This window comes from Grammomys surdaster, unplaced genomic scaffold (assembly GCF_004785775.1).
Source record: "Grammomys surdaster isolate TR1022 unplaced genomic scaffold, NIH_TR_1.0 125756, whole genome shotgun sequence".
NCBI classification, from domain to species: domain Eukaryota; kingdom Metazoa; phylum Chordata; class Mammalia; order Rodentia; family Muridae; genus Grammomys; species Grammomys surdaster.
Window position 1 is genome coordinate 1,110,811 of NW_021620588.1, and position 23,258 is coordinate 1,134,068.

At 48.5% G+C, this 23,258-nt stretch overlaps 2 protein-coding genes across 4 annotated transcripts; one reads left to right on the forward strand and one right to left on the reverse strand.

Annotated features, from left to right (window-relative positions):
* Positions 1 to 18: 18 nt before the first annotated feature.
* Arpc4 (actin related protein 2/3 complex subunit 4) lies at positions 19 to 10,258 on the reverse strand. 2 transcript variants are annotated; one of them, XM_028788614.1, is made up of 6 exons: positions 10,159 to 10,258; positions 7,553 to 7,671; positions 6,320 to 6,431; positions 4,568 to 4,663; positions 3,317 to 3,487; positions 19 to 935 (listed from the first exon to the last, which is right to left on the reverse strand). In XM_028788614.1, exons 1-6 carry the CDS (start codon positions 10,159 to 10,161, stop codon positions 930 to 932), a joined length of 507 nt encoding a protein of 168 aa, XP_028644447.1. In that variant the 5' UTR covers positions 10,162 to 10,258; the 3' UTR covers positions 19 to 929. The 2 variants fall into 2 exon arrangements, with proteins under 2 accessions (XP_028644447.1, XP_028644446.1); XM_028788613.1 differs by lacking the exon at positions 10,159 to 10,258 and adding an exon at positions 9,830 to 9,958.
* Positions 10,259 to 10,544: 286 nt separating this feature from the next.
* Tada3 (transcriptional adaptor 3) lies at positions 10,545 to 21,447 on the forward strand. Of its 2 annotated transcripts, XM_028788641.1 has the most exons (10): positions 10,545 to 11,053; positions 11,407 to 11,460; positions 12,339 to 12,563; positions 13,013 to 13,263; positions 13,387 to 13,492; positions 15,515 to 15,656; positions 15,743 to 15,846; positions 16,968 to 17,077; positions 17,622 to 17,807; positions 20,904 to 21,447. In XM_028788641.1, the coding sequence occupies exons 2-10, from the start codon at positions 11,455 to 11,457 to the stop codon at positions 21,094 to 21,096; spliced, it is 1,323 nt and encodes a 440-aa protein (XP_028644474.1). In that variant the 5' UTR covers positions 10,545 to 11,053; positions 11,407 to 11,454; the 3' UTR covers positions 21,097 to 21,447. The 2 variants fall into 2 exon arrangements, with proteins under 2 accessions (XP_028644474.1, XP_028644475.1); XM_028788642.1 differs by lacking the exon at positions 11,407 to 11,460.
* Positions 21,448 to 23,258: the final 1,811 nt, after the last annotated feature.

Sequence of the window (23,258 nt, forward strand, 5' to 3'; positions counted from 1 at the left end):
GCACACAGAGCACAGAGCTCATGCAGCCCCGAAGGGGCAGAAAGAGAGTTTAATTAGGGGAAGGGGGAATTCATCAGAATCAGAGTCAGCGAGCACGGGAGCAGAGGAGCCTGAGCAGGCAGGACTCACCTCTGCACCTCCAGCACAGGCACTGTACCCAGATGGAAAAATCTTGGGGCCTCTCAGCTGGAAGGGTGTTGGATGGACACCAGGTGGCCCCTATGGCCAGAAGTTGGCCTGGCTTCTGGGCCCCAGCTCCTAGGCCTGCCCGGCAATCATAGATTCAGCCCTTGTTCCCAACCAATGCAGTGGGCATCTTCAGGCAGAATGCCAGAGGCTAGTAGAGGGGCCATACCACCTCTACTAGGCCCAAGGAGGCTTGTAAGACAGCAAGAAAAAAAAAAAAAACTGTAGTCTGAAACTTCCCTCTCTCCCCACCTGGGGTGGCTCAGGGGGAAAAATAGTCGCCTTCTGGCTCCAGGCCCGCCCAGACCACAGCGACCAATAAGACACAATCACTGGGGCCAGTCACAGCCACTGGAGGTGGAGGTTGGTTTTGGTTTGTTTTGTTTTGTTTTTTAAAAAAAAGAGAGAGCGAGAGAGAGAGACAAAAAGGTTACAGTCTTCTACAAGCACAGAGTTTAGGTTTCAAGACGTTTAAAAAAAAGTTTGTCCCGGCCCAGGGGACTGAGCATCAGAAGCTAGCCAGGCCAGACACATGAGGCCATAGGGCAGGTCCACTGCTGCCTTTCTGCACAGCTAGCAAGCACACCACACCCACCTCCCGAATCCAATGCCCACCCGACCCAGCTTCCTGCTGCTGCTGCTGCTGCTGCACCGCTGCTCCAGGGAGTGACTCCAGGACACCTTTGCAGACGCAGAGACACAGGGGAGGCCAAGGGGAAGGCTGCGAGATCCAGCTAGACGGTTTAAAACTGTCCAAGAGAATGACAGGCAATGAGTTACTATATCTTGGTAAGCTGCTGCTGTTCAAGTCTCTGAGAGCCAGATCAGCCTCTGGCACTTCATGAACACACTCTTTCTTTGTGAACCAAACCCAGGTCTCCCAAAAGAGCAAAAAGTGCTCTTAACCACCAAATCATCTCTACAGCCCCATGAGCATGCTCTTAATCTGGCCAGACTTTAGCAGTGATCTGAAGATACTGGCCTGAAACACAAAATTAGGCAAAGCTGAAGAAATTAAGTGCTGAGGGCTTCCCCGTAGCTTGCTTAGCAACTGAAACTGTTTCAGATATAGGCCCATACGTGAGGGGCTGCAGGGCTCAGGGAGCCAAGGAGAGAGGGACAAGGTTTTATTTTAACTTTATGTTCAACTTTGGGTGATTGTCACACCGGAATAGGCCTTAGAAGAGCTTTCTGATCCCGGTGGCAGTACACACAAATCTTAGCACTCAGGAAAGTGGAGGCACACATTTCAGGAGTTCAAGACTATCCTCAGGCAAAGTAAATTTAGGGGCAGCCTAGGTTACCTGTTTTCCCTGCCTCCTCTCAGGAAGATCAAAAGAGAGGAAGAGACAGGGAAGGAAAGAGACAGGAAGAAAATGCTTCTTGCCTTCAGGTAGCCCCATGGTGCCAAGAACAATCCTGGACACTATAAACTAGAGACTGCTCAATGACTGAGCATAGCCCAAGACTGGGCCACATAATGTTCAAAGCTATGGATTAGTTGTTAACTTTGAAGACAACAGACACCACTACCAAACCCAAATTTGGGGGTTCATGTGAACAATTTGTTCTGGCCTGGCTATACAAGCCTGCAATCCCAGCTACTTCAGAGATTGAGGCGGGATGACTGAAAATTCAAGGACTCCTGGGACTACACAGTGAGATTTGAACTCAAAATAAAAATTAAAAGCAAGCTGGAGACAAAGACCAGCTTGGGCAGAACATGCAAAGCCCTGAGTTCAGTTCAACTCCAAGCTCCAGAAGAAAAAGCAGGACAACGATGCAGTAACAGGCTGTAGCTGCCTGGTGGCAATCCTTTTTAGAGGCGAGTGCTACCATGTTCCACAAAACCACCTGGGCCACATGCACTACCTGCCTGAGAGACTGAAGTATCACCAGATGCTATGGCCCTATTGTAGATGCTTAAACCAGAAATCCTGCTTTGTATTCCCTTTCTTCCAGTTATTAGTTGGATACTGGCTAGGCAACTTCACTTCCAGAGCCTAAGACAATAAATATTAAGTCCTAGGGGCTGGAGAGATGGTTTTAGTGAATACTACTCCCTCTGGAGGACCTGACGTCAGTTCCCAGCATAGACATCAGTTAGCTCCTATAGCTCTACCTTCAGGGGATTCGATATCCTGTTCTGGAATCTGTGCCCCCCCCCCTCTTTCCTTCTCTCTCCCTACACACATAAATTATAAGTGATTGAGTAATTTAAGCCAAATACTAAATTGTGACAAGCACTAGTTCCCCTTGGTCAAATGAATCTAGTGTCCTTTATGATCACTCCTGAAACTGTGACATTTCCATACTTGGAAATTTCCGTAGTAAGCACTCTGTGATCTTAATGCTTAACACCCTGAAAGGTACATACATATTTACAGCACTCTCAGGTCACAGCTGAGGAAACCAGGCTTAGTTGAGCAGTTCAGCGACATGCCTTCAGAAGGCCACCCACAGGATAATTAAACCCCAGGGGAAGTGAGTTCATTTCCACTTTTAGGCTTCTGAGCTCCCCTGGGCTGGGTTTGTATGCACTAGTAGGAATAAACACTAGCTCTACCATGGAGGGATTGGACAGCCCTGAGTGGAATGTATCAACAAACCAGAGATTGTTAGGAAGGCAGGAACATGTCCTGAATCTCTAGACAAAACGATGCTACCAGCTCCATAGTGTAAACAATCCACCCTCTCTGAGCACTGCAGGCCTTTCAGTTAGATGGAAGTAATGGGAATTACCAAGCCATGAGTAATGGGAACATGTTGAAGAAACCACAGCAGTGAGAACAGACAGTGAAGAAAAATATTTAAGTCTGTTCGAGAAATGGGCTGTCCTTTGGTCTCAGAAGATTCACAAGGCACTTTCTCTTCCTCACTTGGGGGTTTGAACTAGGACAGATAAAAGACCATGTAGAACTGGAATTTCCACAGTGATTTGCCTCCCAGTCTTAGAGAAATAGAAATGCCTTCTAGCTCTCAAGGGTGAAATCTTTGGCCTTGTGCTTCAAAGTACCTGGCTATGCTCCAGGTCTGAGGAGACTCAGGACTATCTTGTCAGTGTCACCATATTCCAGAACCCATAGCTTCTTCCACCCTGGCATCAAGAGGGGAGAGAGGCCCTACTCACGTTCTTGAGAAACTCCTCGGCCACGATCCGAGCCCGAGCATTAACGGACAGCTTCATCTCACTGATCTCCTTGTCGATCTCCTCCATGAAGTGGATGACAAAGTCCACCAGTTTGTGTTTGTACATCTGCTCCGTGTGGAAGTTGGTGATGAGAAAGCTGATGTCATACCCCTAGAGAGGGAAGCCATCAGGGAAGGAAGACACAAGACAAAATTAGCCCCCCAGGGACACCTGGTTGTCACATCTTTTCCCTACTCACAGACTTCCAACTGGCTACCATTTTCTCTTGAGCTATATATTAACCCTCACTCAGCAATCCAACTTGCTTGGGTAGGTGGAGGTGGTACTGGGAGTGGGGGTAGGGTATGGATGAGTGTACATTTGTGTGTCTGCTGGACCCAAACAACTGAACCCAGTTCAAAATCGTGTACCAGGTCAGATGTCCCCATGGCACAAATAGCCTGTATTTGGAATGGACCAAGGAAATAAAAGGATCATAAATCTTATTTTAAAGACTCCAATAGTAAAAAACACAGGAAAACTGACATGGAAAAGGATGGGACCAGAGCTGTTTGCTTCAAGAGGATGTGTGAGAAAGAGTGAGCCCCGAGGTTAGAGTGAGGACAGGGAGCAAGGTGAAGAACACCAGAGGCTAACACACTCAGGATGTTCGGTGATGGTCACCACTGCTCTAACATAGTGGCTGCCAGGTCACCAGGGAGACTTGGCAGGGAGCTTATGTACCTTTACATACAAAGGCAGACAACAAGCAATTCACTGTTTACTGTGGCATTGAAAGGCTGGACTTCAGTTGGTAGGAAAGTTTTTGTTTTGCTTTTTTTGCTGTTCCCCCCCCAACATTCCTGACATGGGTGTGGTGGGCATGCTTGTACTCCCAGTGTGGAGGAAGCTAAGGCAGAAGAATCGTGAGCTAGAGCACACTGAAATCACTGTTTTGTCTGTGACTAGACCCAAGGTTCTGAGGAGGAGGGCACTGTACACCGACCTTCTCCGGGGCTTTTGTCTCCCTGCTACCCGGTACAGGCTGACTCCGCCCAGGCAGTGACACCCTAAGCTAGAGAAGCAGCCTCAGCCTGCAATCCATCCTACAGACCCAGGCTGTAGCACAGCAACCTGCCCAGCAGTGCAAGGCCTTGGGTTCCACCCCCAGTAGTACAAAAATCAAACAATCCGGGTCTGCCCCCAGACAGCATCCTGGGAATGACAAATAACGAGAAGCACGGGTCTCACCTCCACAGGCTTCCTTCGGAGGATAAAGAAGTTCTCTGCTCTCATCATCATGAAGCGCATGAACTTATGGCATAAGATCTTCTCAATCTCATCTGCCTGGCGACAGCAAACAGAGAAAGAGAGAGTTCTTAAAGTCAGCATGAACATCCAAACCACACTGAGCCTGGTTTTCCGGCCCCACTGACTCCCCAAGTTAGCAGAGGAGGCTGAGAGGTTTGGTAGGAACAAAGGCTACTGATGTTTGAATTACAGCATCTGCTGCTGACGAAAGGAAGCCCTCCCCAGGGCCAGTCTGCCTTAACCTGTAGTACTGAGAGTGCATCTCACACCAGTCTTTCATCAGCTCCAATGGAGTACTCACCAGTATTTCAAACTTCCTGAACACCCTCAGGTCACCAGTGGCCTTTCTCAGCACTGGTGGCACACACGACCTGGGTATCAGAGACTTCCTCAAGAGTGTGTGCTTCAACATTACTAAAACCCCAAAACCCCCAAATCAACTCTCCCCATTACATCTGCATTTGGGTAATCAGACGCCGGCAGAGCTGCCTAGCCGCCTGCTGCTCGCTCACTCGCCTTCCTTTTAACCCTGAAGCTCTCATAGGCAAGAAGTCGCTAATCTGATTTTTGTAACATTGTTTTGTTTTGACTGCTATTTTGAGAGTTGTCTGCAGTAAAGCGGCAAATGATACTCTTTTCCCATTTAGGATACATAGTTTCTTTCCAAAGTGGAAATAGAACATAGCTCACATTTAAAACAAACTTTAAATAACCATTCAATTGATACAGAAACAGAAAGGCATAGGCCTAAGTGGTAGATACTTGGAAACACTGCCTGAGGAAACACGAAGAAACGGAAATTCTATCTTATACTGGAACTGAACAGAAAGCTTAGAATGAAACTCAAATATTTATAGTCGCCCGATTTCCAACAAAAGCACCAAGGTCACAAAATGGCAACAATTTCTCCAACAAATTGTTCTGACAACTGGACATTCTAATGTGGAAGAAAGAGACCAGACCCTAATCTTCCACCATATACAAAAATTAACTCAAGGTGGATAAAAGACCTACAAGTAGGTCTTCCAAGTAGAAAACTACTAGAGAAAATACACAAAAAAAATGCAACGGCATTTGTCCGAACGATTGTTAGACAGATCGTTAATTCTGACAGTTGTTGGCATTTTTCTTCCCTGACTCTGGAAATCACATCCCACACACTGCTGGCCTACACAGTTGTCTCTGAAAGACAAGCTAGAATTGGATGTCTGGGTGGATTTGTTTTTTTATTTGAGAATTCTGTATGTGCATATGTGTTGTATCTTCTATTTTTAAATGAAGTGGCAGTTTCAGAAACTGACTATCAAACCAGTGCTGGAACTGTCCTAAGAGCACACAGCCATTACCTGTTAGAAACCTTCTCTGTTCCAACACCTCACTTGACCCCATGGCCTTGCCAGGCCTATGACAGGGCTGCTGTTGTTTTATCCTACTGAACCACTTTTTGTTTTGTTTTTTAGATAGGGACTCACCAAGTAGCCCAGGCTAGTCCTGGGCTTTCCCTCCTCAGTCTCAGCCTTCCAGGTACTAGGATTATAGGTATGTGCCACCTTACTTAGCTCTGTCTGTCTGGCCAATAATCCCAAGGCAACTCCTGGAAGCAGGCTCTGAATCTAGCTCTCTAACTATTCCAATGGGATCCCTGGCTGCGACGAGCACTAACTCTGCCCCTCCCCCTCCCTGGTGACTTACCTGTTTCACAGCAATGCTGACCCGGACAGAATTGATGGAGCCTTCAATAAGAACCTTTTCCTTCTCATTCCTGCTGATGGTAACAGGCTGTAATAGGAGTTCTTTGCTACTCCTAAAAACACAGAATCAGAGAACCAAGCTGATGCCATTGACTATGTATTTCTTTTCTTTTTTTTTTTTTTAAAGACTTATTTATTTAATGTATATGAGTACACTGTTGCTGTCTTCAGACACACCAGAAGAGGGCATCAGATCCCATTACAGATGGTTGTCAGCCACCATGTAGTTGCTGGGAATTGAACTCAGAACCTCTGGAAGAATAGTCAGTGCTCTTAACCACTGAGCCACCTCTCCAGCCCCGACTCTGTATTTCTAAAGGTCCTTGTGCTCTATGAACTGTTGAAAATGCCTAGTGGAAATCATGTATATCAGGTAATAACACATGTATCTCAAATAACAGTCCATCTTAACATTTCAATTGTTTGAGTCATATAAAGTTATATTAAGTTATAGCTGAACCATATCCCTATGCCCAAAGTAAACTGTGTGCCTAGCATGCCCCAAGGACCTGGGTTTAATACCTAGCAAAAAAATACCTTTATCATCTAATGTGGTAACATGGCTTATCTCAACTATGTACACCTCAAATTTACCCTCTTTGCTTCTTTTGTTTTCTTGAGAGAGGACCTGCTGTGTAGCTGAGGCTGGCCCTGTCTCTGTGTTCTATTGCCTCAGCCTCCCATGAGCTGGGATTAGCAGTCTTATATCATCTCCTTGCCAGGTAAAATTTCAGAGGAAGAATATTTACTTATAAAACCAGTCAAGAGAATAATACTTTCAAAATACAGAGAGTTTGAGTGTAAAAAGGTCTAAGTTGCCAGACAGTATTAAAGATAAAAAATAAAATAAAAAAAGTCTTCATCTTTACATTAATAAAAGTTTAGAGGTGTCATCTCTGGGAACTAAATCCTGTGATCTCTTCTAGAGCTGCCAGTGAGCTCAGTAATGTTATTGGAGACACTTCTCCACAGTTCTGCTCTCAAAGTCACACTTTGGGGTAGGTCTCCCATGGCTTTTGAATGGGAGCTCTATGACCCTATTTTGGAATCAGCCAAATCAGGAGCAACTGTTCATCTGGCAACAAGATAGATGTCACTCAAGGTATCCTGACCGTTTGAGAGCATAGGTCCCGGCTGTTCTCCTCTGCTCCGCTCTGACCTCCTCCTTCCCTACCTGACTTCGACCTCTGGCTTGTTGTGTCGTTCCACGACCTGGGAAGAGAAGTTTTCCAGGCAGAGGGCGGCCTGCAGCGTGGCCCGCACGGCACTAAGGTAGGGGCGGAGAGTGGCAGTCTGTAGGAATAAACCCAAGATATAGGAAGGATCAGAATCTGCCTCACCAAAACAAAGCCAGTCAGAGCATTGCAGTCCCTATAGAACAGGCGGTACTGAAGGCTTCGGACATGGCTGTCACCCAGAACACATTACAGCCAGTCTTCAAGATGCAGACGAGTTAAAATCTAGAGCAGTGGTTCCTAGCAGCAAATAATTCGGCTTGGCAATTCACAAAGTTTGAAGAAAAAGTTGACTGTCATGACCGGGGGACAGGGCACTATCGATATAAGTGGACAGGATATAAGGCAAGACATGCTGCCCAATATCCTGGCATGCACAACAGAATCACACAGCATCATCAGTGCCAAAGCTAGGTAATGCTGATCTAGAAGGATCCGTATCCCTATCTGCTTACTAAACTGACAAATGTATCAGTCCATGTCGTGAACATGCTGGGAATCCAGTCAGAGCACTGCTACCCTCAAATAGCTCAACTGGGCGAGGATCATAAGGGCTAACGGAGGGTAAAGTATAAAATTAACTAGACTTAAAAATAATCTATACTGTCTAAAGAAATTGGTTTTGACCAGATTCAGGATAAGAAGTGGAACACAGACATTCTCAGCAGAGCGGACAAGGTCAGCTATAATGGCTGGCTAGCTACTTTATCTCAGTCAAGGTTTGTCTCCCCTCAGGGCTTATCACATGCTGAAGCATCATCACCTGCAATCTTTCCTCCTCCTTGCTTAGGTCAGCCCCTCAGAGCTCAGTAGAGAAGCCCTCTTCCTTCCTCAACATGGCCTTTTTTACTTCCCCTTCAATGCATTTATTATAGTTTATGGTATGTTCACTTTACACTTAATTCACAACAGAACGTTACGTATTTTGTTAAATATATTTTCCTTCACTAGTTTGTAATTCTCACAGTCTACAGACATTAACTTTTATTCAGTTGTGCAGGTTATAACTAGCTTAGTACCTCCTATACACAGTGTCTTACAAATTTTCTGTACAGTAAATGAACAATTGAACTAATTTAAGCAGGGCTAGATTACACAAAAGAGCATTAAGACTTCCCAAAGTGGCAAGGTTTCTGGGCGTGAGAACTGCTTTAAATCGCACAGAGCAGGCTGTAATGGCAGGCTGAGATAAAACCCTAGACAGTCTAGAACACTTTCCACTCAGTTTTTCTCTCAATATAGCAGGAAGCATTGGGACTTTCTGAGGAGGAAGCTACACGACTTGCACAGAGGCTCTCTGGAGAATGGAATGAATAAGGAAGTGAGACTTATGGCAGAGAAAAGGCAAGCGCACAGGATGCGAGCGACAGCAGAGGCAAGCGGAGGATCACAGGGACAAACATCAGACAGAGCCGATACAGACTAAAAAACAGTGGTCGAGTAGCTCGGCAGTGGGCTCTAGCTACATACCACAGATCTTTACTTATGTCAACCAAGAAGAGGCAAAACTGGAAAGGTAAAATTAGTTGCATGTGGTGGCGAGTACCATTGGAAAAGTGATAGAATGTTCTCTACCTCGATTGTGGCTATCTGATTATTTTGTCAAAGTTCATTGAAAGAAAACCAAATTTTAGATGGTCAGCCCTGTACTATTTATCCTTTAGTGGCTTGAAGAAGTCAGAATAAACTTGAATGCTTAAAAACGCAAAGCTGTCTCCTCAGTCAGACAGAAGGAAACGGCTTTCACAACGAGGAATGAAACCAGTCAGGACATGGAACACAGGAGCAAGCTTAGAAAAGTAGAGTTTTCAAAAAGAGGGTCTAATTTCAAAGTCTCTCCCCTGACAGCACTCACGGGGGCGCGACAAGCAGTCCAGCCTGCAGAACTCAGGTCATCGAAGCTGACCAGGGAAAGCAGTAGGAAGAGAAGGAACTTGGAAAGAACAACTGCACAGGACACCCACAGATACCAAACCCGAGCATCCCCTGGAAGGGAGGGACCAGCGGCATTTACAAACATTAAAGACAACACGGTTATGCACACCTAGGAAGGAGTCTGAATGAAGGCAATAACATAGAACCTTCATTGGGAGCTGGAAGGCAAGGCTTCCAGGAAGGGCCAAGGAGGTAATAAGGTGACGTGGGCACTTGCCAAGAGGTATCGTGAGACCAAGAAGGCAGGCAGGGACAGAGGGGTGTACTTAGCGAATCTCTACCGTGGATGGAGAGGAGGCCCCGCTGCAAGCCACCACCACAGGCCTAGCAGCTCCGCCTCCTGTTTCCTCCGAACTTCGGGGAGAGGCCATTCATGCCCGGGATTCTCAACCTGGAAGCCTCTGGACCTGCCCTTGTCCAGAGAACCTCCCAGCTCGCCCCTTCCTCCTCGCCTCGGCCCTCGCCCCACCCTTTGCCTCTCAATCCGCACCGTGCCCCCTCATCCCAGGGCAACCACCGGCTGCAAGCCCTAGCGGCAAGCAGCATCTCCCCCAGACCCACAGCCTCTCCAGGCAAAACACAGGGAGGCCCCCAGCCCCTGGTCCCTCACCATCGCGGGCGCTGTCTGGGCCGGAAAGCGGAAGTGCGGAAGTGCCCGGCCCCGCGACGCCTGCCCTTTCCAGAGAGGCGCAGCCGCAGTCTCCGACAGCACTTCCGGGCTGGACCATCTCGGGCAGGACCGGGGAGGAAGAGCCGAGAGATGTTCAGATCTGCAGGACGATTTCACATTGGGATCTCTGGGACGTGTAGACGACATGCAATGACACAGTAGCAGTCGAAGCCCCTTGGATCTCCACACATACTCCGCCAGCGCCTTTAGTGTTTGTCGCTTTGGTTGTAGCCTCCCCCGTGTGACAATAGTACAGCCCGACCTCAGGTTGGGCACCAAATTAGGACAGGCCGAACCGGAGAAGCCCGACGTTTCTTCCGGTGGTGCTCTCCTATCCTCTCCGGGCTCCTCCCATTAGCAACCCTAGGGTTCGGCCGGGTAGCCAGTCCCTTGAGATTTGGGCTCTGAGCCCCACCTCAGCCCGGGGCTGCTTCCTAGCCCGGGACTCCTCAGGCCTAGCATTCCACTTCCCGGAGATTCGTAGGTGGCCTTAGACCCCCACCCCCCACCCCAACGGGCTACTGTGGGCTGGCCGTGTCCCCGCCCTCGCGTCAACTGCAGGGGGCCCGCCCATAGCCAGTTCCGGAGCAGTTGCTCCGATCGCCCTGAACTCCCCGCCCCCTCCTGCGGCCCGGGGCCTGTAGGAGGCCGCAGAGAGGAGGTAGGAGAGGCGGGTGTTGTGTTAGGGGCTCCCTAGAGGACAAGGACCCTGGAGGCGGGATCTTGGGGCGACACACAGGTGGAGCCAGCCATTAAGCAGTCCCACTTCTGTGCCAGGCACTGAACTGGGCACTTGACGAGCATCACTTCTTAATCCTCAGAACATTCCAGGGAGGTAGGTACTCTCGATGCCCCCATTTTACAGATTCATACTTTTTAATGGGGAAGTAGACTGAGGCATCATCTTTTGTCCTGGAAAAAAACCCAAAAACAAAAAACAAAAACGAAGACTCAGGTTAAGTAACAAGTTTAGAAAGGCACATAAGAAAATGGGCTGGAACTTAGTTCTGTCTGCCTGACCAGCCTGTGATCCAAACTACCTATGGACACAGAGAAAGTGCAAATGGAAAGTGGAATGGAGTGAGCCGAGGAGAGGCTGGGAGAACCCTGTAAGTGTGCTAGAAACGGCCCAACGTAGGGAAACAGAAGACAGGGCACACTGGTATCTCCTCTCCCTTAATGCTGCAGATTCGAGACTACTGTGGTTCAAATTGCAACTAGGAGGCCGGCCTGATCATGCAGGTTTGTACACCTAGCTACTTGGGAGGCTGAAGCAGGTGGCTCATAAGTTCAAGGCCTGGAATTCATGAAAGGGGGGTTGGATGTAACTAACGTAATTCAGTTTGGAGAATTTGTGCCTAGAACGAATAGGCACCGTATGAATCAGGTGTGGTACATGCCTAAAATTCCATCTCTTGGGAGGTGGAAGTAAATCCCTGGCTGCATAGCTAGTTTGAGACCGACCTGGGTACATACCTTTATCCCAGCACTCTGGCGAGTAGAGGCAGGTGCTTTCTGGGGTGGGGGTGGGGGTGGGGGTGGGGGGAGCTCTATGAATTTGAGATCATCCTTATCTATGTATCAAATGAGTACCAGACCACTCAAGGCTACATAATGAGATTTTTGTCTCCCCAAAAAATGGGGGTAAGGTGGAGTCTGGAGATGCTACTAAAACAAAAAAGACAATAATTTGCAGTTAGGAGTCTAGGCATGTGTGCATACTCTCTTGGAGTCTTTTTCCTTTCTTTGTCAAAAGAAACCAGGTGGTGGTGGCACACACCTTTAATCCCAGAACTCCAGAGGCAGAGGCAGCTGGATCTCTGAGTTCAAGGCCAGCCTGGTCTATATCATGAGTTCCAGGCCAGCCAGAGTTGTTATACAGAGAAACTCTGTCTCATAAGTAAATAAATAAATAAATAACATGGAAAAATGCTCCCCAATTAAGATTATGTGCATAATTCAGTGAAGTAAGCCTTCACTAGTGTACAGTCAGGGTTCTGCCAACAGGAGCTTTGCCACCGTCCTTATCTCTGAGGGTGCTGAAGCCTGGTCTCTTTGTTGGGTCTCTCTCCCCATGCTACTTTGTCTCCTATCCAATGGTCTTCTCTCTAATTTTACAGGGTCCCATCTCCTGGGCCATGAGTGAGCTGAAGGACTGCCCATTGCAGTTTCATGACTTCAAGTCTGTGGACCATCTGAAGGTCTGTCCCCGGTACACGGCAGTGCTGGCCCGCTCTGAGGACGATGGCATTGGCATTGAGGAGCTGGACACCCTGCAGCTAGAACTTGAGACCCTGCTGTCCTCTGCAAGCAGGCGACTGCGCGTCCTGGAAGCTGAAACCCAGGTGATTCTCCACAGGGGACATCACTAGAGACATATTATGTCAGGTGATGGGATGGGTCGTTAGGCTCACTCCATCTGCCAAGGCAAGGGATGGATGGGAAGAGAGACCCACACGGGCATCGTGACAGAGCAGTTAGCCCTCTGCAGGTACTGACGGCCAAGGATGCCATCCAAAAACAGGCAGCAGCATATTTCCCCAGGACTGCTGTGCCCTGGGGCCCAACCTTTTTTTATTTTTATTTTGTTAATCTTCCTGCCAAACCGTTTGTGACTAGGTTGGGTGGCAGAGGTAAATCAGAGTGTATGTAGACCGACAGTTAAATTCATGTGAGAAAAATCACAGACAGGAGCAGGGGATTTTGAAATATGATCGGTTTAGATCTCAGTTACCCATGGCAGGAAAGAAGCGCCCAGTCCCTCCTTCTCAGGGCCTGTCTTTGTGTGTTTCAGATCCTTACTGACTGGCAGGATAAGAAAGGTGACCGACGATTCCTGAAGCTAGGTCGAGACCATGAGCTTGGTGCTCCCCCCAAACATGGGAAGCCCAAGAAGCAGAAACTGGAAGGGAAGACGGGACATGGGCCAGGCCCGGGCCCAGGACGACCCAAGTCCAAAAACGTTCAACCCAAAATCCAGGAATATGAATTTACTGATGACCCAATCGATGTGCCTCGGATCCCCAAGAATGATGCTCCCAACAGGTTCTGAGCCTGAGCACATAGAAGGGAGCCGGGGGGCCTAGTGACGCGTGGTGGAGTCTTGGAAGACCCAGGGCTAAGGCTGGAGGAGTGCCTCACCCACTCTGGGTCTGCTTCTCCCTGTAGGTTCTGGGCCTCTGTGGAGCCCTATTGTGCTGACATCACCAGTGAGGAGGTGCGAACACTAGAGGAGCTCCTGAAGCCCCCAGAAGATGAAGCTGAACATTACAAGGTAGAGACCTGAGCCTCACAGTCAGTACAGGAGGGCTCAGAGGCGCCTGAGAATCCTAGGCAGCAAAGCCTGCATCAACTACTCTCTCTTCCCAGCCTCCTGCCTGCTCCATTACCCCTGCAGACAGTAAGGTTCAGCTCTTCTCTGTCCCCTAGCCTTTATCCAAAGAGCCTCTGAACACTCTCCTTGTTTTTATACTTGGGCAATACTTTCTTCCTTCCTTCTTCCCTCCCTCCCTTGCTTCCTTCCTTCTTTCCTTCCTTCCTTCTTTCCTTCCTTCCTTCCACATATAAAAGCTAAGTTTCTGTTTCTTTTCTAAGGCACTAGAATTTGCTATGGTGTCTGTGCTGACATTGAACCCCTGGACTCAACCATTGTCCTCTCTCACCCCCTCAGGTCCCCAGGTGTCTGGGACCACAAACATATCACTATACCTGGCTTAAAAGATGATTTTTGGTTTTTTTGGTTTTTTTTTTTTGAGGCTGGAATTCATTTATTCCAGGCTAGCCTTGAACTTTGTTAGCTAACAATTACCCTGAACTCCTGATCCTCTTCCTCTGACTCCCTAGTGCTGGGCTTGCAGGTAGGTACCACCGTGCCTGGTTTGTGCAGTCCCGACACAGAAGCCAGGGCTTTCAGCACTCCAGGCAAGCTCTCCATTAGCTGAGATGTGTCCCCAGCAAGTTAGTTTTCCTGAGCATAAAAATAAAAGGAAGATAAAGGACTCCTCCACAGGACAGCCGCCATATCAGTTGCTCATGACACAGGCCTGCTTCTGGGGCTCCCTGACTCCTGTTAGTACGGGATGGAGTCCAAGTGTTTCAGTGCTTGGTGACACCCCAGTTCTCCTCTCCGGTTGTCCTTGGCCACATCTCTCTTTCCTGCTGCATTTATTGGCTACACCATACATGTTCCCTCCCCCTGGCCTCACACCAGGGTCTACACACAAGCTCTTCTCAGCCTGACAGACTACCTCACTCTTCAAGGCCCCAAGTTCATGCTACTGCCACCAAAGATGCTTCTGCAGACTCTCCCACACAAAGGGGGAGCTGGGCCCGGTAGCTCACCTCTGTTGCACTCAGAAGGCTGAGGCAAGTTTGAGGCCCTTTCTCCAAGGAGAGTAAAGGATATGGTCTCACTTGGTGCCACCATGGTCCCTGGGCTGCTTTAAGTATACTAACCTGACTTTGAAAACCATCTATCTGAGGCCAGAGATATAGTCCTATTGCTCAGTGGTAGAGCAGGTGCTTAGCATGGGCCAGGCCCCGGGTTCAGTCCTGACCAGAAGCACTGCTACCACCTGTAATCTCGCCGAGTCAGCTTGTCCTATAGCAGAGTGATGGCTCAGAGACGTGGAGAAAAGGCAATCCATTTTGACAGTAGTAAGTTTAAGCAACATAAGAAAATAATTTCTTATCCCTGCTTTGAGCCCAAGTTCTCTTTAGAGGAATTACCTCTGACCAAGAGGGTCCACAGACATAGTATTTTATACTTTGTATCTTTTTGTTTGGTGGTGGTGGTTGTGGTTTTTTTTTGGTTTCTTTTTTGTTTTGTTTGTTTGTCTGCCTGCCTCCCCAGTGCTGGGACTAAGGGTGTGTGCCATCATGCCTGGCTTATATTTTATATCTTGATAATGCATATCAACTTCTAGGTGTATTTTGATTTTTGGTTCTTGTTTGTTTATTTGAGACAAAATAGAGTTTTAGCCCAGGCTCAGACTCCTGATCATCCTAAGTCAGCATCCAGAGGGCTGAGAGGACAGGTGTGTGTGCCACACCCAGCTGTTTCCATTCTTTCTATACCTGTTTCTCTTACTAGAATGACTGTAGAGATTGTATCTTGTTTGCCTTTTGTGGCATCAGCCTTGGCCTTGGGCTAGGGACTTGGGCAACAAATCTGTGAGGAAAGAAACAGAGTGAATGGATGCTTCCTGACAGAGTCCTATGCCAAGAGAGCCTCCCACACTCTAGTCTCAGATGGCCAGTGTTTACCTCTTAGAGTTGAATGGCCTCTTTGCTGCAGATTCCCCCACTAGGGAAACACTACTCCCAGCGTTGGGCCCAGGAGGATCTGCTGGAGGAGCAGAAGGATGGGGCCCGGGCAGCAGCTGTGGCTGACAAGAAGAAAGGCCTCATAGGACCACTGACGGAACTGGACACAAAAGGTAAGCCTCAGCCTCCGTACACCCCAGGCCTGGGTCTGAGTTCCCAGAGCTTCAGGCCTCCCTGCTGTTCTCCCTGTCCACTTCAGATGTGGATGCCCTGCTGAAGAAGTCTGAGGCCCAGCATGAACAGCCAGAAGATGGGTGTCCCTTTGGTGCCCTGACACAGCGCCTGCTGCAGGCCCTAGTGGAGGTGAGCAGGCCGTTGGACTGGGAACTACAAGCTAGGCATGTGGCATATGCTTGTAATCCCAGCAGCATTTGGGAGACAGAGGCAGGAGGCTCAGAGCTCAGGCAAGGCATCCCGGTTACATGTGACTATCTCAGAAAACCAAAAAAAACCTGTACACACACACACACACACACAGGTGCTAGCAGTTTATTGCTGTTTTACTTTTTGAGATAGAGTCACAAACTATTGGAACTTTTAGTCATTCTCCTACCTCAGCCTCCCAAGTTCCAGGATGACAGGTGTAAGCCACCACACTAGGCTTCCAAAGATGCCTCTGCTGAGCATTGGTTAGGGGGAGTCCATGCGTCCTCTGACTGGAGGCACGAGCTTGTGAGGAACGTGAGGGTGAGAAAAGGGAACTTTTTCTTCAGACCATCTGCTAATAGGTAAAGGTAGGATTCAAGCCTCACTTAGGGTTTCCATCTTAACACCCGGGCCTGACCTCAGAAGCACCTTTTACATCCTTGAGCCTCGGTTTCCTCTTTGGCTCTAACACAATAGTTTTTCTATCAGAGAGCAGTCTGGAGTAGACTGAGGTGAAGGGAAGAGGAAGTCTGCCTTAGCCCAGCAGACTCCAGCTTATATGGCTTTTCATCCTGGCCAAGTTCTCTCTGGGTATTGTTACTGCACTGGGCCCTCAGAAGTTGAGGAGGAGTATGTGAAGGAAGCCTTCTGGTGTGACTGTGACTCTTCCCTCTGTACATCACTTTCCCTTGGAGAATTTATCCCACGAGTGCCTCTGACTGCCAGAGTGCCTGGGATGTAGTATAGCTCAGCTGCTGTGGGGGAAAGCACAGTGTTGGGCTATCTCTGGCCACACCATGCTCCCACAGTGCCATGTGCCGAGTCTGTCACTGTTGCTGTGTGTCCCTCTTTTTATATAGATACTCCCCTCCCCCCAAAAAAGGAATCTCTAGAACCCAAAAAGGAATGATCAAAGCTTTGGAGGAAGCTTTTTACCACGGGTGGATGAAAGAGATGACAGACGTTGCTATCTAGCCTGTGAAGACTGTGTCTGTCCGAGAGGAGCAGAGAAACAGGAATGTTATAACACTCTCCTCCTCACTTCCTCTGGTCTTCAGGAAAATATTATTTCCCCTATGGAGGACTCTCCTATTCCTGACATGTCTGGGAAAGACTCAGGGGCTGATGGGGCAAGCACCTCCCCCCGCAATCAGAACAAGCCTTTCAGGTGAGTGGTCCGCAAGCTGTGCTCCAGGCTTGCCTGTCAGCTTCGCTCTGTCTCTTCATGGGGAGACGTGTCTCTGTTAGTAGAAAGGCTGGGGACCCTTTGGCGAAGCAGTTGTCATGTGGGGGTGCTGGCCTCATTCCTGGACACAGGCTTAGTCCAGACTTGATCACCGCAGCTCTGCTCTTCCAGGAGATAAGCCGAGTGCTCACCTGAAGGGATCACAGTGCCAAAACTACATGCAAAATAACTTGGAACTGTTAATCATTACAGAAATATGTGACACGAAACAAAGAGAACAGAATACCAAAAAAGGGAAAGGAGTGATCCTATGTGTATTCAGAATATACTTATGAGTTACATATAGCTAAAACAAATAAAATGGGGGAATATATATATCGTAAAAGATTGCAACTCACAATTTGCAACATATCACAAGGCCTGGAACATGTGTGGCTATAGTGGTTTCACTAGGTAAAAGGAAGCACCAGGGTCCTCTGAGAGGGGCCAGCTGGCCCTCAGAGCTCAGGTACCTGCCTGTCTGTAGTGTGCCACATACCAAGTCCCTGGAGAGCCGCATCAAGGAGGAGCTGATTGCCCAGGGCCTACTGGAGTCCGAGGACCGGCCTGCTGAGGACTCAGAGGATGAGGTCCTTGCTGAGTTGCGCAAACGGCAGGCTGAGCTGAAGGCACTCAGTGCACACAACCGCACCAAGAAGCATGACCTGCTGAGGTGAGTGAGCACCATGCCACCGAGCAGTCCTCCTCCCTAGGTTGTGTCTCAGACGGGTCCTAAGTGCAGGGGTACGGCTCTAGCACCCACAGTGGACAGATGGATGGTTTGATTCTAGTTTTAGATTTACTTCATTTTAATCATGCATGTGTGAGCCCAGGTGTCTGTGGTGGCAGGATGGTTCCAGCCCTCTGCAAGAGTACTACACTAAACCACTGAGCCATCTCCACCCCTGATTCCATTAAGTATAGTTTGATAACATTCACAGTGTTGGGTCACATTTTGTCTGATTTTGTGTTTTTATGTGTGTGCTTTTTTTTTTTTTCTTTACGGTATTTCTTAGTCAAAATACCACAGAGGCACCGGGAAGAGAGCTCACTGGGGAAGTGCTTGCCACCAAGGCTGACCTCTTGAGTTCTGTTTTCAGCTCCCACTTAAGAGTGGGCCCCAGCACAGCACATCCCTAACTCCAGAGCTTGGATGGTCATGACCAGGTGGATTCCCCAGAGTTCACTGACTAGACAGCCTAGCTGACTAGGCCTGCCTGAGATCCCAGTGAGAGATCTGTCTCAAAAAAGAAGGCAGAGGGCCTGCAAGATTGCTCAGCGGGTGAAGGCCCTTGCCACCAAGCCTGACCACCTGAGTTCTGTCCTTAGAATCCACATGAGAGAGAAAGAGAACCAGCGCCTGGAAGTTGTCTTCTGGCTTCCACATGCACACCATAGCATGTGTGACTCCTAATAGACAGTCAGACAGACAGACAGATTATAGTAGAAATAAATAAGGTGAAGCATGATAGAGACATCTGGTATCAACCTCTAGCCTTCATGTGTCCACACACATGTACAGGTACACATAAAACATACACAAAACACACCATAGAGAAAACTGGAAATGATAAACACCAGTGTGCTTTCCGCTCAGACAAATGCATTGCTAGCGTTGCAGGCCTCCTGTGATTTTGATTGGCTAATCACCCCACACTTACTTGTTTTTTAGAGAACCAGTCACAGTTCATTTTATGTCACTTCACATTCGACTCTGCACTGATGACAAGGGTACAGGTGACATGTGAAGGACGCTGGCAGGAGCTACCCTTCTGTTGGAGCTCAAGCAGGGCTCCGTGCTCCTTCCTCACAGGCAGACCTGTGGCACAGCCTCACAGAGCCCCGACAGCAGGGCTCAGTCACTCACTTGACCAACTCTTATGTCCCTATGGTGCAGCAGTAGGGCTAGAAAGAAGCACATTCGTGTTCTCTGAGATGGTTAAAGGAGACACACCATTTAAAGGAGAGGCAGCTGTGGGCTTTGAGGGCATCTGAGAATAAAGAAACCAATGTGTGTTTAGTACCCACTGTGTGTCAGAATTTTGTACATTTGAAAGACAGCTCAGGCAGTGGGTGGTTGTTTCTCTATTTACTAGATGAGGGATAGAAGCCGGTGACGTGGAGTATTGTTGAAAGTCACATCCAGCCGAGAGCTGAGCTGAGATCTGAGACAAGAGAACTCATGTTCCCTTTCAAGGGCAAGGAGAAAGCCACCGATGAGAAGGGCAGGAAGGATGGGGCAAATGGGAGAGCAGGGTGATGCAGCACACTGTTAAAGGGAAGAGTGAGGCGAGGAGATGGCGTGGGCCTCTCCGAAGGCTGCAGCTCAGCCATGGGCCTGCTGGACTCCGGCTGCAGCCAGGTCACGCCAGGCCCAAGCAACAGAGGACTCCATTTCCTGGAAACCTTCAGTTCCATCAGTAAATCTAAGTCAGATGCATGCCCAGCAGGCAGATCACCTTTGAAGATAGACCGTTTAAAAGCAAGCTGAAGCTCGGTGTGCACATCTGTAATTCTAACACGTCGAAGGGCTAGTGCAGGGAGAGCAGGAGCTGGAGGCCCAATTGAAGCTGGTTTTTCCAGATCTTTTGTTCACTTATGCTCAACGTGAGCCTCAGTCTCTTCACTATTATAACAAGGAAATACTAATCTCTTCCTTTGCAAGATTGTTGTGAGGATAAACTATATAGCCATGTGTATATATTGCTTGTGGGTTGTTCTTATGTGTGTAGGTGTTTTGCCTGCAAGTATGTCTGTACCCCGTGTGTGTGCCTGGTACCTACAGAGGACATTGGATCCTCTGGAACTAGAACCAGAGATAGTTGTTAGCCAGCATGTGAGTGCTGGGAACCAAACCTGGGTCTTACAGATGAGCTTAACTGCTGAGCTATCCCTCCAGCTCCTGGGGTTCTCTGGTTGGTTGGGTTTTTTGTTGTTGTTGTTTTTGGGGTTTTTGTTTGTTTGTTTGTTTGTTTTGGTTTTTGGAGACAGAGTTTCTCTGGGTAGCCCTGGCTGTCCTGGAACTCACTCTGTAGACCAGGCTGGCCTCGAACTCAGAAATCCACCTGCCTCTGCCTCCCAAGTGCTGGGATTAAAGGCGTGCGACACCACTGCCCGGCTTACTTTTTTTTTTTTTTTGTAGTTTTTTGCTTTTTGTGGATTTTTTTTTTTTAAGACAGTGCTTCTCTGTGTAGCCCTGGCTGTCCTAGAACTTGGTCTGTAGACCAGGCTGGTCTGAAAGTCAAAGATCTGTTTCCCTTAGCCTCCAGAGTGATGGGATTAAAGATGTGTGTCACCATGCCTGGCTTCTAGGTTTTATTTTCTTAAGCTAAGGACAGAGGGTCACACCTACAGTCTTAGCAATTGAGAGGTGGAAGCAAGAGGATTGTTCAGGGCCAGAGGAGGCTGTGGAGTCATTTCCAGGTCAGCCTGGGCCACAGTTTGAAACTATCTAAAAAAAAAAAAAATTTAGAGTAGTTTTAGTGACCTACTAAAATTGATAGAAAAAAATTGATAGGAAGGTAGAGCTCTCCCTGTCCTCCTACATGCTGCCCCTACTATAAGCAGCATGAACTAAACATTTTCAGAGCACTTAAATAATGCCTTACAGTCCCAGGTCAGTGTGGCTCTGCGTCTATATCCACACTGGTCAGTATAGAAACAGGCCAAGAAGTGCTAGCCCCCACTGGGATCATTTGGAGGCTCAGTCTGGAAAAAAGGAAGGTATAACCTCTAGAGATGGGTTAACCATGACACGTGGTCCCCACAGGTTGGCAAAGGAGGAGGTGAGCCGGCAGGAGCTAAGGCAGCGGGTCCGCATGGCAGACAATGAGGTCATGGATGCCTTCCGCAAGATCATGGCTGCCCGGCAGAAGAAGCGCACCCCCACAAAGAAGGAAAAGGACCAGGCCTGGAAGACCCTGAAGGAGCGGGAGAGCATCCTGAAGCTCCTAGATGGGTAGCCTCACCTGCTGCTAGCCATCTCCCTGGCCTGGCAGAAGTCTACTTCCTTTGAAGCCTTGGCCAGAGGCTGCCTATCAAATGACAACAGTCTCAGGGCTGAAACACTCTCAGGCCACTCAGCTGAGCTTTGCGCAGCCAGTAAGCAAGGCCTTCCTGCGCTTGCCTGGACCTCGCATCTGCCTGGTGCCCCAGATGAGCAGGCTTGTTCCTCGTCCCCTTTCACTCTTACCGTCTCCACACCTCTTCCTCAAGGACTTCTTCCTTGAGGTTTTGTAAAGTACAAACTTAAGAATAAAGTGACTGCTGTGTTTTGTTTTTCTTTTTATAAAAAACAAAGTTATAAAAAACCACCCACAAGTTTTGAGTATCTCTTATTTGTGAGGTAGGAAGAACAGGCAGGTGAAAAGGTTTAGGGGGCATGCTTGGTGTCCCTGCTGAGGCCACTCACCCGTGATACTTATTTTTGAGCACTTCTTTCTGAGGGTGCTGGTGGTAGGAGGGCGGCTTCCTGGTTTCCCGGGCAGGCTTGCATTCAGAGTTACTCTATAGGACTACCAAGGACCTGTTCCTTCAGGTGTTTCTGCCAGCTGTCACTGGGATGTCACTCCAGCGTGGCAGGCAAGGTCTGTCACTGAAGAGAACCTAAAGCTAGCTGGCCGTGGCCTCCCAAAAGAGTACCAGTGGGCCGTGTCCCAGGTGGCCCTGTATCGTATCTAAGCCCAAATCGGGGCTCTCCTGTGCATTTCTAGCACAATCTTTAGGGTTAAGGTATCTTTACTGCAGTGGTTCTCAACCTATGGGTTATGATCCCTTTGGGACTAGAATAACCCTCTCATGGGAGTTGCTCATTAGATATTTACATAACAGCAAAATTACAGTTATGAAGGAGCCACAAGCCGGGCTGTGGTGGCGCACGCCTTTAATCCCAGCACTTGGGAGGCAGAGGCAGGCGGATTTCTGAGTTCGAGGCCAGCCTGGTCTACAGAGTGAGTTCCAGGACAGCCAGGGCTACAAAGAGAAACCCTGTCTCGAACAACAAACAAAAAAAGCCACAAAAATAATTTTACAGTTGGAGGTCTCCAATATATGAGGAGCTGTATTAAAGAGTTGCATCATTAGGAAGGTTCAGAACCACTGGTCTGCTTGGATCTTGTGTTAGTAGTTTTCTTTTGAGACAGGGCTCCTGGCTGGCTCTAAACTTGTAGCAATTCTCTTGCTTCATTCAGCCTTATATCTGCTGGGATTATAGGCCCGAGCCTTGATACCTGACCTACTCAGACTTCCAACCATGCAGCCCCACAAAGTTCTACCCACAGTGGAGGTGGAACCCACCAGGATCTGGGCTGATAATAAAACAAATGCAGGGTGGGCTACCAATATCATATCATAGTCTGCGTGGGGACCAGCCCAAGGAGTGCACACAGAGTATACTCTGTTCTCTGAGTTCCCTCCAGGGTAAGGTTAGAACCGGAGGGCGTTGGCAATCTGCTACAGAAAAGGAGAGGCAATGACCTTTGAGCTGAGCTGTAAAGAGAGATGTGGTGGCAAAAGCGTGTTATCCCAACACTCAGAAGCTGAGGTAGGAAGGCTGCAGGTTCAAGGCCTGCCTGGGCTATATAGTGAGACCCTGTCTTTAAAAAAACAAAAGGTAGGAGGGTGGCATCTCTCCATTGCAGGAATGTCACTGTCAAGATAGGGTGGGTATGTTCCCCAGCTTGGCTAATCATAATGATTGATCCAAAAATGGCCATGTGACTCAACCTGGGTCACTCAGGCTTTACCTATAATTGCTCTTTGGGGTTTGGAATGGTTGTATGAGCCTACATTCTCAGCCCTTAGGAAGTAGAGACAAGAAGGTCAGGAGTTCAAGGACAGCCTCAGCTACTTAGCATGTTCAAGGACAGCCTGAGTGAGTTGCTTGAGACCTTGTCTCAAAAACAATTGGAGTTGAGTATGATGGTGCAGCCTGTAATACCAGCACTGTGGGGGTGGAGATGGTAAAATCAGGAGTCCAAGGCTGGACATCAAGCTGGAGTATTAGCATCGGACACATCTGACACAACGGGAAGGAAAGGGAAAAGAAGGGAGAGGAGGAAAAGCAGAAGAAGGAGGAAGAGCAAATAAGGGAAACTTTCCAAAGGCACCCAGTGGCCCACCAACT